We start from the raw sequence: 15176 nt of genomic DNA on the forward strand, positions 1-15176 counted from the left end.
GGGCTGGGGTCTCAACTGAGACGTTAGTAGGCTCACGTGTTCTGAGTCTGGGCGACCCTGACGCACACCACATTTGCCCCTTTGTCCAGCACAGAACCTGGGCTAACCTCTAAGAAATGTGTCCTTCATCCAGACTGCTGCGGGAAGGTTTTTAAGCAAGGAAGGAATCTACTCAGTCTGGACTTTGTCATTTATACTGAGGGATTTGGAGGGAAGGAGATTCGGACATCAATTCCATCTTCGTATCTGCTCTGTAGGAAAGAATCAGTTTGCAGGTCAGGATTCTGAGCTTCGGCAAATGTCCTGCTACCTGGGTTACATTTTACTGGCTAAAAAGGGCACGGAAGACTTTGAATTCAGGTCCATAGACCCCCTTTTCTCCTCTTTTTTTCTGTTTTAAGATCCTGTCTCTCTCTCTCTCACCCTCATTCATTCCTCATTCTTTGTTTTTTTTTTTTTCATTCCTCATTCTTTAATTACTCTCAGATTTCTTCCTGCTAGTGGTATCAGGCCCTGTTCTGAGGAGGGTCACTGATAGTCACAAAACGGCCTCAGGGTAGATTCTGGGAAGACAGGGGTTCTCCTCGTCTTCTGGACTCAGGGATACAGTGATATATTAAAGCTTTTGGAGGTGGTGTTTCTTCTAAAGAAGAATTGTAGCACTTATCATATCAGCCCTGAATAATCATTGTAAGGCCTGATCCGGAAGCTGAAGCTCGAATACTTTGGCCACCTGATGTGAAGAGCCCACTCATTGGAAAAGACCCTGGTGCTGGGAAAGCCTGAAGGCAGGAGGAGGAGGAGACGACAGAGGACGAGATGGTTGCCTGGCATCACCGACTCAATGGACATGAGTTTGAGCAAGCTCTGGGAGTTGGTGATGGACAGGGAAACCTAGCATGCTGCAGTCCATGGAGTCGCAAAGAGTTGGACATGATAGAGCAACTGAACTGAACTGATCATAGTCCAAGAAGCAAAGTGCAAACACAAGGTATTACAGTACACAACTGATGTTTTCACATTGAGACATTTTAACTATAGCTTTACTTTCCAAACTTTATTGTGCATTCCTATCAGTAAATTTAATGCCAATGACTGAAAAACAAGCCCTTTATAACTCTAAAAGCTACTTAGAGAAGTATCAGACTTTTCTTCTTGTTATCACTGGTGACTCAGATGGTAAAGCATCTGCCTTCAATGTGGGAGACCAGAGTTCAATCCCTGGGTCGGGAAGATCCCTTGGAGAAGGAAATGGCAAACCACTCCAGTATACTTGCCTGGAAAATTCCATGGACGGAGGAGCCTGGTAGGCTATAGTGCATGGGGTCCCAAAGAGTTGGACGCGACTGAGCGACTTCACTTTCACTTTTACTCTTCCCAGACTCCATCAGTTTCTGGGTAATAGAGGGAAGCCAGAAATGACAGGGAATTAGGACGACAGGGGAACAGGCTCAACACATTTCAGGTGAGCAGCCGTTGGGGACAACCTTGGTCCAGGCACTAATAGAAAAGACAGAGAAAACAATACTTCTCCCACCTCCTGGGAGAGCCAACCTGGCCCTCCAGAAAGCCTCTTCTGAGGAATTAGGAAACATCCACTCACTACGAAGTTCTACATGCTTACTCTGTAGATACATCAGTGTATGGAACACTGGTGTTATTGGAGCACAGAGTAATCTGCTAGATCGTCTCAGGAAAGACTAGGTTTAATCGTGGCAAACCTCCAATAACAGATGGAGACATCGTGGAGGCCTCATATGTAAAGAGAATTTACAAGCTCCTTGGAGTATCAGGGCTCAGCTCCTTTTTGGTTCTCTCCCTACTGTCCAACTAGCAGTAAGGAATTTAAGTATACCCAGTCCTCAAAAGTGGGCAACCTTATGGATCTTCGTTGATGCGCGAGGGCTTTGTCTAGTTGTGGTGGGAAGGCGTTTCACTGTGGGAGGAACAGAAGGCAGGCGTCCAGTGGGTTAGGTGGGGAGTGTGGGGACAAGCCTCTGGGCTGAGCTCAAGAGGCCTCCCAGAAGGGCACTGGGGCCCGGGAGAAGCCGAGAAGTTGGCCCTCCCAACTTCCTAGAGAGGCCTGGAGCGGCGATGCGCATGCGCGATACGGAGCGGCGGAGAGCCCGGCTGGAAGAGTGTGGAGTGGGGCGGGTCGAGCAGTCAGGGCACTGAGAGTTTTGCGGCCTCTGGAGTTGGTGAGCCGGGCGACGGTGGAGGGGTGGGGGCTACTGTGCGGGTGCGGAGTTCCCCGGGGAGTGGCGGGTAAGGATCGGCCTGGACGCTGCGCCCTGGCAAGGATCTGGCTTTGGAGATCAACCAGCCCGGGTCCTTCGCTGCTCCGGGCGTCCGGGGCGCGAATTTGAAGTAATGGTTTCTGAATTTTATCTCCTCTGCCAGTTATGCAAACAAAGCATATTCATCACAGATAATTAGGTGAGTCGGGTGACCGTAAGAAAAGGAAGAGTAATCACAACCCGTTAATTAAAAAGTCTTCCCGACTCTTTAAAATTTGTGCATGATTTCGCAAACTCTTATACGAGTATATATTTTTTATTAGAAAACAGGCACTATTGTTTTAATTTTTTTGGTATTATAGCAAAACAGTTGTAATAAATTTTCATGTATCATGGTAAATGTTGCCATTTTAACCATTTGAAGTGTATAATTCAGTGGTATTAAGTACATTCCCATACTATTGCTTTCTGAGAATGATGTCTTCAATTTCTGGAATGCATTTAATATATTGGTTAAAATTGTTGCCAGTATTATGACGCCACTGAGTCACATATGTGCAGCTATAATTAAACATTTTGTTTGCAGTTTCCTATAGTAGATATTGCATGAAGCTGTAAATTGAGCAAGTGACATTTGTGCAGAAAAATACCAAAAGCTTCATTAGGGTGATTATGTCTGTTTTCAAAATAAAGAGAGTAGTATGGAGCAGCCTGGTAGGCTGCAATTCATGGGGTCGCTAAGAGTCGGACACGACTGAGCGACTTCACTTTCGCTTTTCACTTTTCATGCATTGGAGAAGGAAATGGCAACCCACTCCAGTGTTCTTGGCTGGAGAATCCCAGGGACAGGGGAGCCTGGTGGGCTGCCGTCTATAGGGTCGCACAGAGTTGGACACGACTGAAGTGACTTAGCATAGCATGTATAAAATGCAGTTTTTAAACACAAGTAACAGCACTAACCTGCTGCTGCTGCTAAGTCGCGTCAGTCGTGTCCGACTCTGTGCGACCCCATAGACGGCAGCCCACCAGGCTCCCCCTCCGGGCAAGAACACTGAAGTGGGTTGCCATTTCCTTCTCCAAAGCACTAACCTAAAACCACTCTAATGTCTTCTGACTTACATAGACTTAAGAAATAAGAAAATGTTCTCCTTACTAAGTTAAGAGTAGTGGCAAGGAAAAGAACACTGTTTTTTTGTTTGGACTTTTGTTATGAACTGGAGTTCTTGGTCTCCTTGATAAAAGTTGAAATTCAGTCAAGGCTTTACTGGAATTTATGCGGCAGCAGGAGGGAGTGAAAACAAGTTAACAGGTTCCTTTGTTTCCTAGCGGGTGAGGGTGGTTCCTTACACAGAATGAGGGTAAAAGTGCTTCCAGAAATCTGGCTGGAGGGGTGACTTAGGTGGTCTATCCACCTTCTAGGTGATGCTGCGTGCAGGGGTGCTTGGGCAATACTTTGCTTTTGCTCCCAGCTCCTCAGAAGTGGCAGTTGGGGTTTTGGTCTTTCTGTAGCTTATCCTTCATAATATGCTCCAACTGCAAATGTGCGCAGTTATTTTTAGACCCTTAGAGTTTCTTTGTATTTCGTTGCTGGAGGAAACGTTTGTTCAGGTGCAAGCGCTGCAACAAAGGGTCCCAAGTCCCAGCCTGCTTCAGTTCCAAACTAAAAACTCCTTAATGTTAGGTCTCTTATTTTGCAAGTAAGTAATTTGCTCAAGGATTTCAGGGAATTTCCCTTTGTTACACACATAAATATCTGTGTGCACATTCAGGAACTGACAAATGAGACTGCTTTGACATGTGTTTCTTAATGCTGAAGAAAGGCAGACAGCTTTTGGTTCAAAAAGTAAGCCAAAAAGACTGTGGGACTGTTTTGAAGATAAATCTCTATGTGTACTTACAAGTAAGGGAAACTGACAAAAACTGAAAAATGGTACCTGCTACAGTTCTGTGACTCCTGGTATCCAGGAATGTTAGTATTGTGAGCATTCTGTGATGTCATACTCCAGAGCAAAAATACAGAAGATGTAATAAAATATAACTCATTACTTTATAATCTTCAGTGTTTTTAATACTAGAAACAGTCTGAAAAAGGTCCCTCAAATGAGTCATTATGTGCTCTAGATTGAATTTTTTTTTTTTTTTGGTCCCTGTGTGCAGCTAGCAGGTTCTTAGTTCCCCAACCAGGGATCGAAACTGTGCCTTCAGGAGTGAAACTGCCGAATCCTAACCACTGAACCACCAAGGAGTTCCCTAGATGGCATTTTTGAGCTTATACTTTCCCTTGCCTGATTTTAGGCCTCTTAGCCTTCTTCCTTGTTTTATTTTGCTACATAGCACCTGACACTGTCTTTATCTTATTGTCTGTCTTCTTATAAGCTCCTTAAGTTAGTGCATTTTGTCTGCTTTATTCACTGCAGAGACCATGGTGTCTAAGAAGGTAGTAGGTGCTCAGTACATATTTGTGTGGTGTGTGTGTGTGTGTGTGTGTGTGTGTGTGTGCATGCGCGCATGCTCAGTCATGTCCTACTCTAGCCTGCCAGGCTCCTCTGTCCATGGAATTTTCCAGGCAAGAATACTGGCATAGGTTGCCATTTCCTCCTCCAGGGGATCTTCCCGACCCAGGGATCACCCACATCTACTGCATTGGTAGGTGGATTCTTTACCACTGTGCCACCTGGGTAGCCCCTATTCAACACCCTTACTGCCAAGTTAATCCTTAGTATATAGACATTACTATTTCTAGATAGGAATAAACACAGTAACAACTCAAACTTCAGTTTGAAAACCTTTTTATTTTGAATAATTGTAGACTCACAGAGACTGTCAGAAGTTTGTAGACTTCCCTTGTATCTTTACCTGGTATACATAAAGGCAATGTCATGCATAACCATTGGACGGTCATCAAATTTGAGACATTTCCAGTGGTGGCAGTACTAGTAATTAAACTACTGATTTATCTAGAGCTCCTGACTGGCTATCGAATGTTCTTTTCCTGTTTGAGAATCCAGTCTAGAATCCCTCATTGCATTTAATTGTTAAATCTCCTCACTCCCTTTCAGTCTGTGACAGCTCCTCAGTTTTACTTGACACTTCTAAAGTATTTTATATTTGTAATTTTAGACTGACCCTCTCGATTTGGTTTTGTCAGATGTTCTCCTGCTTAGACTGAGGTTGATGTTCGTATGTCTTCTTCCTGGTGATATTACTCTTGATCCAGTATTTCTGCCAAGGATTAATGATTGTAAAGTTACTGTCTGTCCTTTGTAATTAGCAATTATTTTGAGGTAGATACTTTGAGACTTTGCATAGAAATATGCTTTTCTTACTAGTTAGCATTTCTTGGTGAATCTTGCCTACAGTAGTTGTTATTGTGATGTTCTCCTAGGAGCTTTTCATTTTTTGTGTTTTTTAACTACGTTTATTAACTGGAATCCTTTGTGAGGAAGAGTTGTGCCTTCTCTCCCACTTGTTTATTTACTTAATTATATCAATTACATCAGTGTGTGATGTTGGGTGTTTATTTGGGGAGTGTAGTGAGGTGTGTTGTTATTTATTTTGTGGCATAAATTATTCTAGCTTTAGCTGTTGGGTGTCTTTCAAGTTGGCTCCTGTTTCACCTTACATGTTCCCATCCTTTTTTGTGTCTTTCTCTGATTATCAGGCACCACAAGATACTCATCTTATATTTTCACCTCTCCAGCCCTGGAATCAATCATTTCTGCAAGGATTCTTGGTTTCACTTTTTTGTAGAAGTGGTATTGAGAAATCAAATTTTGGGCACTAGATTGAGTTCATTTATAAATTGGTATAACTAAAATTTTAACATTTAAATGTGTACTAGAAGCAGTCTAGCTTTAGTTTCTAATTGTCTTAGAAACTAGTTTGCATATTATCAGTGTATAAAATAAACCTTATGTACCTTCTCATTGGGGGCTTCCCTGGTGGCTCAGTTGGTAAAGAATCTGCCTGTAATGCAGGAGACCTGAGTTTGATCCTTGGGTTGGGAAGAGCCCCTGGAGAAGGGAATGGCAACCCATTCCAGTATTCTTGCCTGGAGAATGCCCATGGACAGAGGAACCTGGCAGGCTGCAGTCCATGGGATCGCGAAGAGTTGGACCTGACTGAGCGACTAAACACAGCACACACCCTCTCACTAGCAGGAAAAACACAAGAGTAAGAGACTATTTATTTAAGAGGATTTTAAAAGGAAGTCAGAATTACTTTGTATGAAAGCAAAATGACAGAAAGAAGAAAATATTCCTAAAAACTGCCCAGGAATTTCCCTGGTTCTTTTCCAGGCCATTTTCATTTAGGAATGAAACTGAGTGAAGGGATGAAGCTGGGGAGAAGAGGCCTGATCCATCTCAGGTTGCCCCCGAGTCTGGGGGCTCACATTTATGGTGTCGTCTTAACAAGTTGATGTTTTCTTCTGTCCTCAAAAACTGATTGGGATCTGGGAGGAACCCAGAGGCATTAGAATACCTGAATTTAATTGGGCAGTTTCAGCTCACTGGCCTCCATCTTTATTTACTGTGCTGTGAGGCTTTCATTCAGACTTTGAAAGGCCCAGGAGGTCATTAGCTTTTTTTTTTTTAATGCTGCTTCAGTACATTGGCTTTACTGCATCAGAGCAAGTGGACCCAAGTTGGTTTGGTAGCAATGTCTGTTTTTTTTCTGTCTGTCTGGTACACAGGCCCCTTTCTTTTGATTATAACACCTTAACTTGGGGAGAACTACTGTCCCCACTCTCAGTCCATGTGCTCCTGAGGTTTTGATGCATTCAGTTCCCCTTCCAGGATATTCCAGTGGCAGATAGTGACTCAGATGTGACCCATCAGAGCATTTTATCACCTCGTCACAGTGATTGGTTCACAAAGAGATGTGTTAGCCAGGCCAGGCTTAACTCTGGGACTTTGATAAATAGAAATTTAAAGAAAGCTCTTTCTCAAAGTCTTAATCTGGTTGGGCTGCTGTAACAGAATGCCATAGACTGGATGCCTTATGAACAACAGAAATTTATTTCTCATAGTTCTAGAGACTGGAAAGTCTACTCTCAAGGTGCTGGCAGATTAGGTATCCAGTGAGAACCTGCTTCCTGGTTCATAGATGGCCTTCTTGCTTTGTCCTCTCATGGCAGAAGTGGTCATTAGCTTTTATCCACGTTCATGGTTGCAGAGATTGGGCTCAAAGAACTGTATTCTTTTGCCATATTCACAGGCAGTTGCCGTCATTTTTCTGCTGTCCTTCACATCATCTCTTTACAAATACTTCATTGACCTCCTTGGACATTTCTGTAGCAGCTGCTTCACAACAGGTCAACTTGGAGGCTTACGTTTGGTGCTTATTTCACTCAGATATGTCAGTGCTCTATATTTCTTGCTGGTACGTTTCTTCATAATACTTCTCTCTGGTCTCCAGTTCATTGTCTTCAGTCTTACTCCTGTATTTCTCTTCACCTGAGCATCTTTCTCTTCCCCAGTCTGTTGTGCAAATTTGTCTGGCAAAGGCCCTGCCTTTTTCTTTCACAGCAAAGCTTCATTTCTCTGCCAGAACTTCAACTTCCTCATCATGCGTAATCCTAAAGTAGTTCTTCACTTGACTCTCCATGACCCTGTAACAATACTGCATTTTCTTTAATCTGGGTGGTGACAAGCATTCCGGTGTGAGCTTTCTTCCCATTTCAGTTAACACTCATCTCTTATCAGTCCTCCCAGCACTCACTGAGTCCAGGAGACATTGACTAGGTATTGGTTTGTAGCAAATGTAGGAGATGATGGTCTCTGTTTTAATCATGGATGAGGATAGTGATTTTTTTAAAAATTTGCTTTAAAGTGGTGGGAGTTGAAGAGTTCCATGCTCTCAGGGGAAGCTAGCTGTCATGTATGATTTGTTACACAGAGCAGTGGGGCTAATTTGCAACAGGTGCCAAAGCCTACTGTCCATATTATTTTTATATATGGACTGAGGTAGAGGTGTAACCTCATTTTTTTGTATGTGTATATCCAGTTGTTCCAGCACCGTTTGTTGAAAAGTGTCTTCTTTCCCCTTTGAGTGCTCTTGGGACTTCCATAAAAAATAAGTTGATGGGCATTTTGCTGGTGGTCCAATGTCTGGGACTCCATGCCCCCAGTACAGGGGGCCCGGGTTTGATCCCTAGTCAGGGAACTGGATCCTATACACTGCAACTAAGACCCACTGCAGCCAAATAAAATACATACATAAATTTAAAATATATTTAAAAAGTAAGTTGACCTTAGGAGACTTCCCTAGTGGTCTAGTGGTTAAGACTCTGTCCTTCCAATGCAGAGGACACAGGTTCAATCCCTGTTGGGGAACTAAGATTCCACATGCTACGCAGTGCAGCTGGAAAAAAAAAAAAAGTTAACTGTAGATGTTTACTTCTGGACTCTTACCTATTTCACTGATCTGTGTGTGTATTACACAGTCCTGATCAGTGCTGTTTTGTCAAATAAGTTTTGAAATTGTGAAGTGTGAGTTCTTCAAATTAATTTTATTTTTCAAGGTTTTTTTTTTTTTTTTTTTCCTTTTGTTGGAATCCTTGAATTTCCAGTGAATTTTCCAGATGGTCAGGCCCCAGGTGAGCTTCCTGGGTTCCAAGTCTGTGGCCCAGGAATGGCAGGACCTCATCTCCAGGGCTCTGGCCCATTCAGAGGCTGCTCCTGTGACTTCTCTTCCTAACTGCCTCCCCTGGACTTGGTCCCATCCACTGAGTTCATGGACTGTTATCTTACCCTGAACGTGTCCTTTTATTAATGTGTCCTCCCAGCTTCTTTCTGTACCCCCACCCCTTTGGCCCCAGGGTCTCAACCCTGTCTTGGTACCCTTGTTGACTCTGCCCCTTAGGCTGTGAAAGTCCCTGAGCTGCAAATGTCCCTGAGCAGTAGAAGCTTGTCATTCCAGGAGGCTACAGAGTTGGAGTTTCTGTCTGTGAACTATACTCTAAAGAACTGGAAAGGTACAGCCCTCAGCCAGAGAGCCCTGTACTGGAACATCATGCTGGAAAATTGCTGCAGCCTGGCCCCATTGGGTAATGACTCTGCTCCCTAGTAACTTAGAGTCTGCCTTCTTTACATTTTCTTTGCTATGTTCTTATTCTTTTAATTATGAAAATATAAAGAGAATGGAGAGAATAGTATAATAAATCTCTCTACATCATCACTCACTTTGATAGTCATTAACATTCTCTGTGACTTCCCTGGTGGCTCAGACGGTTCTCTGTACTTCCTTATTAATTGAAGTGAGCTGGTTTAGTTAAGAGTTTGTAGTTGGAAGGAATAGAGAGCCATTCAGTTACTATAAGTCATGAGCTAAGTTACTTAGAGTAAGATTGAAGGATTGGAAACCCTGAACAGACTCACCAGCTAGACCAGGCTTTGGGAAACAAAGCTTTGTGAGGACCTGGGAGCCTCAGCAGCAGAAAAGTGACAGTGAAAGTCACTCAATCGTGTCCAACTCTTTGTGACCCCATGGACTATACAGTCCATGGAATTCTGTAGGCCAGAATACTGGAGTGGTTAGCTTTTCCCTGCGCCAAGGGATCTTTCCAACCCAGCAGCAGAAGTGAAAGGATTTTTACGGCAGTGTTGTAAGACAGCTTGGTCCTGTGTATCTGTTTTTCTATTCCCACTGATGGCCATTCTCTTTACTCTGAATCTTTTGTCCCCCTTCAAGCTCGCTCTTAATTAGACTTCCTATTTCCTCATATGTTCTGTTTGCTGTGGTTCCTGATGGATTTCTTCTCTCCATGCATCATTTCAACTTGAGCTACTACTTGTAATTTCCTTCATTTTGTCCTACTTTCAGTTCAGAATTTATGTAGAAAGGGATTCCATTGGTGGTTCAGCCATTAAGTATCATATTTCTGTGGGCAGAACTTTGTTCCAGGTCACCCAGAGCTGATGACTACTCTATAAGCCGCACTTGGGTCTGGTGCTTGGCCATGGTCCAGTCACCTAGTCCTGGTCCTTGTCCATCCTGGGATGATCCGGGTTGCTTTGCACAAAACATCGTTTTCTCAGCTTCCCCTTCCGAAAGACTAGGGCAGGGCTGCTTCCTGAAAGGGGCTGTTGTCAGAGGAGTTTCTGGGGTTGACCGGTCTAGGACAGTAGCCTACTCTGGAGAGGGTGGGCTTAGAATTAAAGGGCCAGATACCTTTCATTTTCCATATGCTGAGATGGTATGATAGCTTGTGGTCTGGTTAAGATGTGATTGAAAGGAACCAATATTTTTGTGTTTACCTATGACCATGGATACTCTGCCTTTCCCAGCTTTTATATTGAATTCCAGAATTTAAAAGCAAATACTCAGCTCTTCAGTCTTATTATGTTTACAGGTTATCAAGCTACAAAACATGTACTTTGATTTGTATTTCAAATTATTGCCTTTGTTAATTTTCATAGAAGTGCCTACTGGCACCTCCTAGTCCAGTGCTCCAGAGACTAGGATGTTGCCAATTTTAGAGCTCTCCTCTCTCCTTCAGTACGTTTTCCCAGCCTTTTTGAACCCATAGCTTCTCCAAATATCATTACTATTCTTTCATACCAGAATCACTCCTTTTTGTGCACTTTTTCCTGATCACGCCCTCGTAATACACATTTCCCTTCAACTCTCATGTTTGCCTACATGTTTCTCATATTTAGTTTAAAGTATTTGCCATCACTCTGCTTGACATCTTTGCTGTGAACTGTGGAGCTGTACAGTATCATGGTTGGAGTGAATCCGAGAGTTCATCATTTTACTAAGGAGACACCACATCTAAGTGACTTCTGGGAGATCACACTGTGCTTTACAGTTTGGTCTCTTGCCTTTCAATTGGCCTGCTCACCTGGCTGTGCTGGCTCCACATCCCTCTGTCCTGATAGCTCTGCTTTTTCCCTCCTTTTCTCAATGTGTCTCCTTATTCCTTATCCTCAATGTGGATTTTTTTTTAAGCTACATAGACTCCTGACAGTTCATTTCCTCAATAGGACAAGAAGTGAGTGAAAGTTGTTTTCTTCTGTCTTTTGGCAGCAGGTGAAAACAGGATGGCAAGTTCACAGTTGTCTCTGAAGCAGGACATTTCTGAAGAGTCAAAGTCAGCTGACAGGACCTCAGGCATACTCTGTGGACTGATTCTTAGAGGACCAGAAGCTGGGGCTTCCTGTGAAGAAGCTTTAGAGAAACTAAAAGTTCAACCCTCAGATGAAGAAGGAACCAGACGGGAAAGTGATTTCTTAGAGATAACACAGGAGGATAAAAAGAAATCTACAAAGGATCGATGTGATGAGTATAAGGAACTTGGGGGACATCCAGATCTGTCCTCCACTCTCTCAAAACATCAGGGAGTTCTGAAGGGACAGAAATTATATCGATGTGATGAATGTGGCAAAGTTTTTAATTGGAGTTCACACCTCATTGGGCATCAGAGAATCCACACTGGAGAGAAACCATATGAGTGTACTGAGTGTGGCAAGACCTTTAGGCAGACCTCTCAGCTCATTGTCCACCTCAGAATCCATACAGGGGAAAAACCTTATGAATGCAGTGATTGTGGAAAGACCTATCGCCACAGCTCCCATCTCATTCAACACCAGAGACTTCATACTGGGGAGAAACCATATAAATGTAATGAATGCGGAAAAGCTTTCAACGAAAGTTCCAAACTCTTTGACCACCAGAGAACTCATACTGGGGAGAAACCATATGGATGCAATGAGTGTGGAGCACTCTTTAGTCGGAGTAAAAGCCTTATCCGCCATCAGGTACTTCACACTGGTAAGAAACCTTACAAGTGTGAGGAGTGTGGGAAAGCTTTCTGTTCTAACAGAAATCTTACTGACCATCAGAGAATCCACACTGGGGAGAAGCCTTTTGAGTGTAATGAATGTGGCAAGGCCTTCAGTCGGAGTAAATGTCTTACTCGACATCAGAGTCTCCACACCGGGAAAAAACCATACAAGTGTAGCAAATGTGTGAAAGCCTTCAATCAGATCTCTCAACTTGCTGACCATGAGCGAATTCATACTGGAGAAAAACCTTTTGAATGTAATGAGTGTGGTAAGGCATTCAGTCTGAGTAAATGTCTCACTCGACATCAGCGACTTCACACTGGTGAAAAGCCCTATAAATGCAATGATTGTGGAAAATCCTTCAATCAAAACTCTTACCTCATTATTCATCAGCGAATTCACACTGGTGAGAAACCTTATGAATGTGATGAATGTGGAAAGGTCTTCACTCATAATTCTAGCCTTATGGTACATCAGAGAACCCATACTGGGGAGAAGCCTTATAAATGTAAAGATTGTGAGAAAGCCTTTCGTGATAGCTCACAACTCACCGTGCACCAAAGAGTTCATACTGGAGAGAAACCCTATGAATGTATTGAGTGTGGGAAAGCCTTTAGTCAGCGTTCTACTTTCAATCACCACCAGCGAACTCACACTAGAGAGAAGCACTCAGGTCTGGCTCGGTCTGTTTGTTAAGACACGATTCTCTAAGACAGCAAGAAACTTTAGGTTAAGGTTTCTGTATAAGTATGTTCATCCTGATCTCTACTTGGAACCACCTGTTCCATGTGTACCATCCCAGGACTTTCCTCGTGGTCCAGTAGTTAAGGCTCTGAGCTCCCAAAATGGGGGGCATGAGTTTTGATTCCTGGTTTGGGAATGACGATGCCACATGCCACACAGCATGGCTAACATAAAGAAAAAAAATTAGAAAAAAAAATATGGACCATCTCCAAATGCTCGCTGCTGGTCACAAAGGTGGGAGAGTTGGAGTAACAGTGGAATCTTCCTCCTCCTCTTGGGGAAATAAGGACTACATGTTTCATGTGCTTATAGGTTTCCTTCTTCTTTTTTTGGCTGCATGAGGCAGCTTGCAGGATCTTGGTTCCCCAACCAGGGATAGAACCTGTGCCCTCAGAAATGAAGGCACGAAGTCCTGGACTGCTTGAACCACTGGACCTCCTCCATTTTACCGTTTATATAAAGTCATCCTCTAAGACTGAGTCATTCTTCCTACCTCTTGAGTGTGGCCCTTTTAAAGCTTGGTTTAATCTAGACCCTCACCACTTGTGTTCTCTAGGAAGAAAAGCTTTTCTTCTGGTTTGCCAGTCTGTGTCCCTTGAACCTTTAAGATCCAGGACTTTATTTTTTTTAAGTGTTTTACTTTGGAAACTCCCAGGTTCCGGGGGAGACCCCATATGAACACACAGGTCCAGCCCTCAACTCTGATTTAAATGTGGCTGGTCATATCTTATGTAGAAACTCTTGTCTGTTGAATGTTTTAATTTATTATCTTCTGGTTCTGCTCATACCCTACCACACTGAGTCTCTGGGGGACAGATCCAGCACTGCTCATAACTCTGTGAGCTGACCACCAGCAGCACCAGAAATGAATGTCCTCGCTTCCTAGGAAAGCACTCAGGCTCTTGGTTGGAGGAAAAGGAGCTACATTTGAACGCTACACCTCAATTTCCATTGGCTATTGCTAGTATTTTAAAAGTTAACTGATTTTTAAAAAATTTTACCTGGATCCAGTTACCTCGTTTAATTAATTTTGGTCTGAAGAATTTTTTAGTTTCATTTCCTAGCTTTTCTAGATATACAATAAAACAGTAACGATTAGTGTTCTCTTAATTTCCAATCTGTATGCCACTTATGTCAAACATCAGCATTAAAAAAAAAGTTGAACAGTGAATAACAGGCATATTCCATGTCTTGTTTCTAATTTTCAGAAAGGTTTTTAAGCATGTCACAGTTGTACCTGTGGTTCACCCTCATTGTTTCTGATAAGTACTGTGTTAAGGAAGTTTTCTTCTATTCCTGTTTTTAGAAGCAGCAATATGTTATAGTGGTAAAGAGCACAGATTTTGTGCCTGGAAACCTAGGTTCAAATCCTGCCTCCATCACTTTCCTTAGGTGTGTAATCTTGGACAAGCCACTGGGCCACCAGGGAAGTCCCTTCTAATAAGAACATAAACTCCATCATGAGTGCCCTTCCTTTTGTCTTTCATGTGTAAAATGGAGCTACCTCATAGGGCCTTGAGGATAAAATTCATTTATAAGTATAAGGAACTCGAAACAGTACTTGACATGTAGTGTACACATACTGTAGGAAGTTATCATACTAAAGTTTTTATTATGAACGGATGCTAAGTTCTATCAAAAACTTTAAAAATCTGTTGGTAAAATTTCATGGGTCTTATCCTTTACTCTTTTTGTATCAATTTTGTTGGCAGGTTTCCAAATAATTGAAATTTTCTTGTGTTCCTGGAATAAAATCTGTTTTTTCATGGTGATTGTATCTTATTTTTGAAGTACAGAACTAGATTCAGTTTGCTTAGCAAAATTAATTTGGGAGTTTTGTTTCTCTTTTGTTACCTGGAAGAGTTTGCATAATAAGGGAGATATTCTTTGCAGAGTACAGATAACTGGGCCTGATCCCTTTTTGGGAGGAAGGGGATTGGGAGGGACATACCTTGAGCAGCTGTCTTAGTTGGAATTGCTGTAACAAAATGCCATAGAGTGGTGGCTTACCAAACATTTATTCCTCAGAGGCTGGGAAATCCAAGATCAAGTTGCCAGCATGGTTAGGTTCTGGTACGAATCCTTTGAGTCCTGGCTGCAGCCAGCTGCTTCTTGCTATATCCTCATATTGCAGAGAAAGAGAACAGCTGTCTCTTCCTCTTCTTTTTTTCTTTCAGTGTTTGTTTTTATTTATTTGCTTTCTCGGGTCTTAGTTGTGGCATGTGGGATCTTTGATCCTTGTTGTAGCGTGCAGGATCTTTAGTTGCAGCATGTGGGATATAGCTCCCTGACCCAGTATGGAACCTGGGCCCTCTGCATTGGGATCATATAGTCTTAGCTACTGGACAGCGAAGTCCTTTCCTCTTCTAATAAGAACTTCATTAACTCCATCATGAGTGCCCTACCC

At 42.8% G+C, this 15176-nt stretch overlaps 2 protein-coding genes across 2 annotated transcripts in view; both read left to right on the forward strand.

The window, feature by feature from the left end:
- Positions 1 to 2109: 2109 nt before the first annotated feature.
- Positions 2110 to 14668, forward strand: ZNF852 (zinc finger protein 852). The gene is made up of 2 exons (XM_010842140.1): positions 2110 to 2198; positions 11271 to 14668. The coding sequence occupies exon 2, from the start codon at positions 11282 to 11284 to the stop codon at positions 12719 to 12721; it is 1440 nt and encodes a 479-aa protein (XP_010840442.1). The 5' UTR covers positions 2110 to 2198; positions 11271 to 11281; the 3' UTR covers positions 12722 to 14668.
- ZNF445 (zinc finger protein 445) overlaps positions 2118 to 15176 on the forward strand; it is a 59000-nt gene continuing 45941 nt past the window's right edge. The window contains exon 1 of the mRNA XM_010842139.1: positions 2118 to 2198. The gene's annotated coding sequence lies outside the window, so the exon portion shown is untranslated. The remainder of the gene's footprint in view (positions 2199 to 15176) is intronic.

This window comes from Bison bison, unplaced genomic scaffold, assembly GCF_000754665.1.
Source record: "Bison bison bison isolate TAMUID 2011002044 unplaced genomic scaffold, Bison_UMD1.0 scf7180017864171, whole genome shotgun sequence".
In the NCBI taxonomy this organism is placed as follows: domain Eukaryota; kingdom Metazoa; phylum Chordata; class Mammalia; order Artiodactyla; family Bovidae; genus Bison; species Bison bison.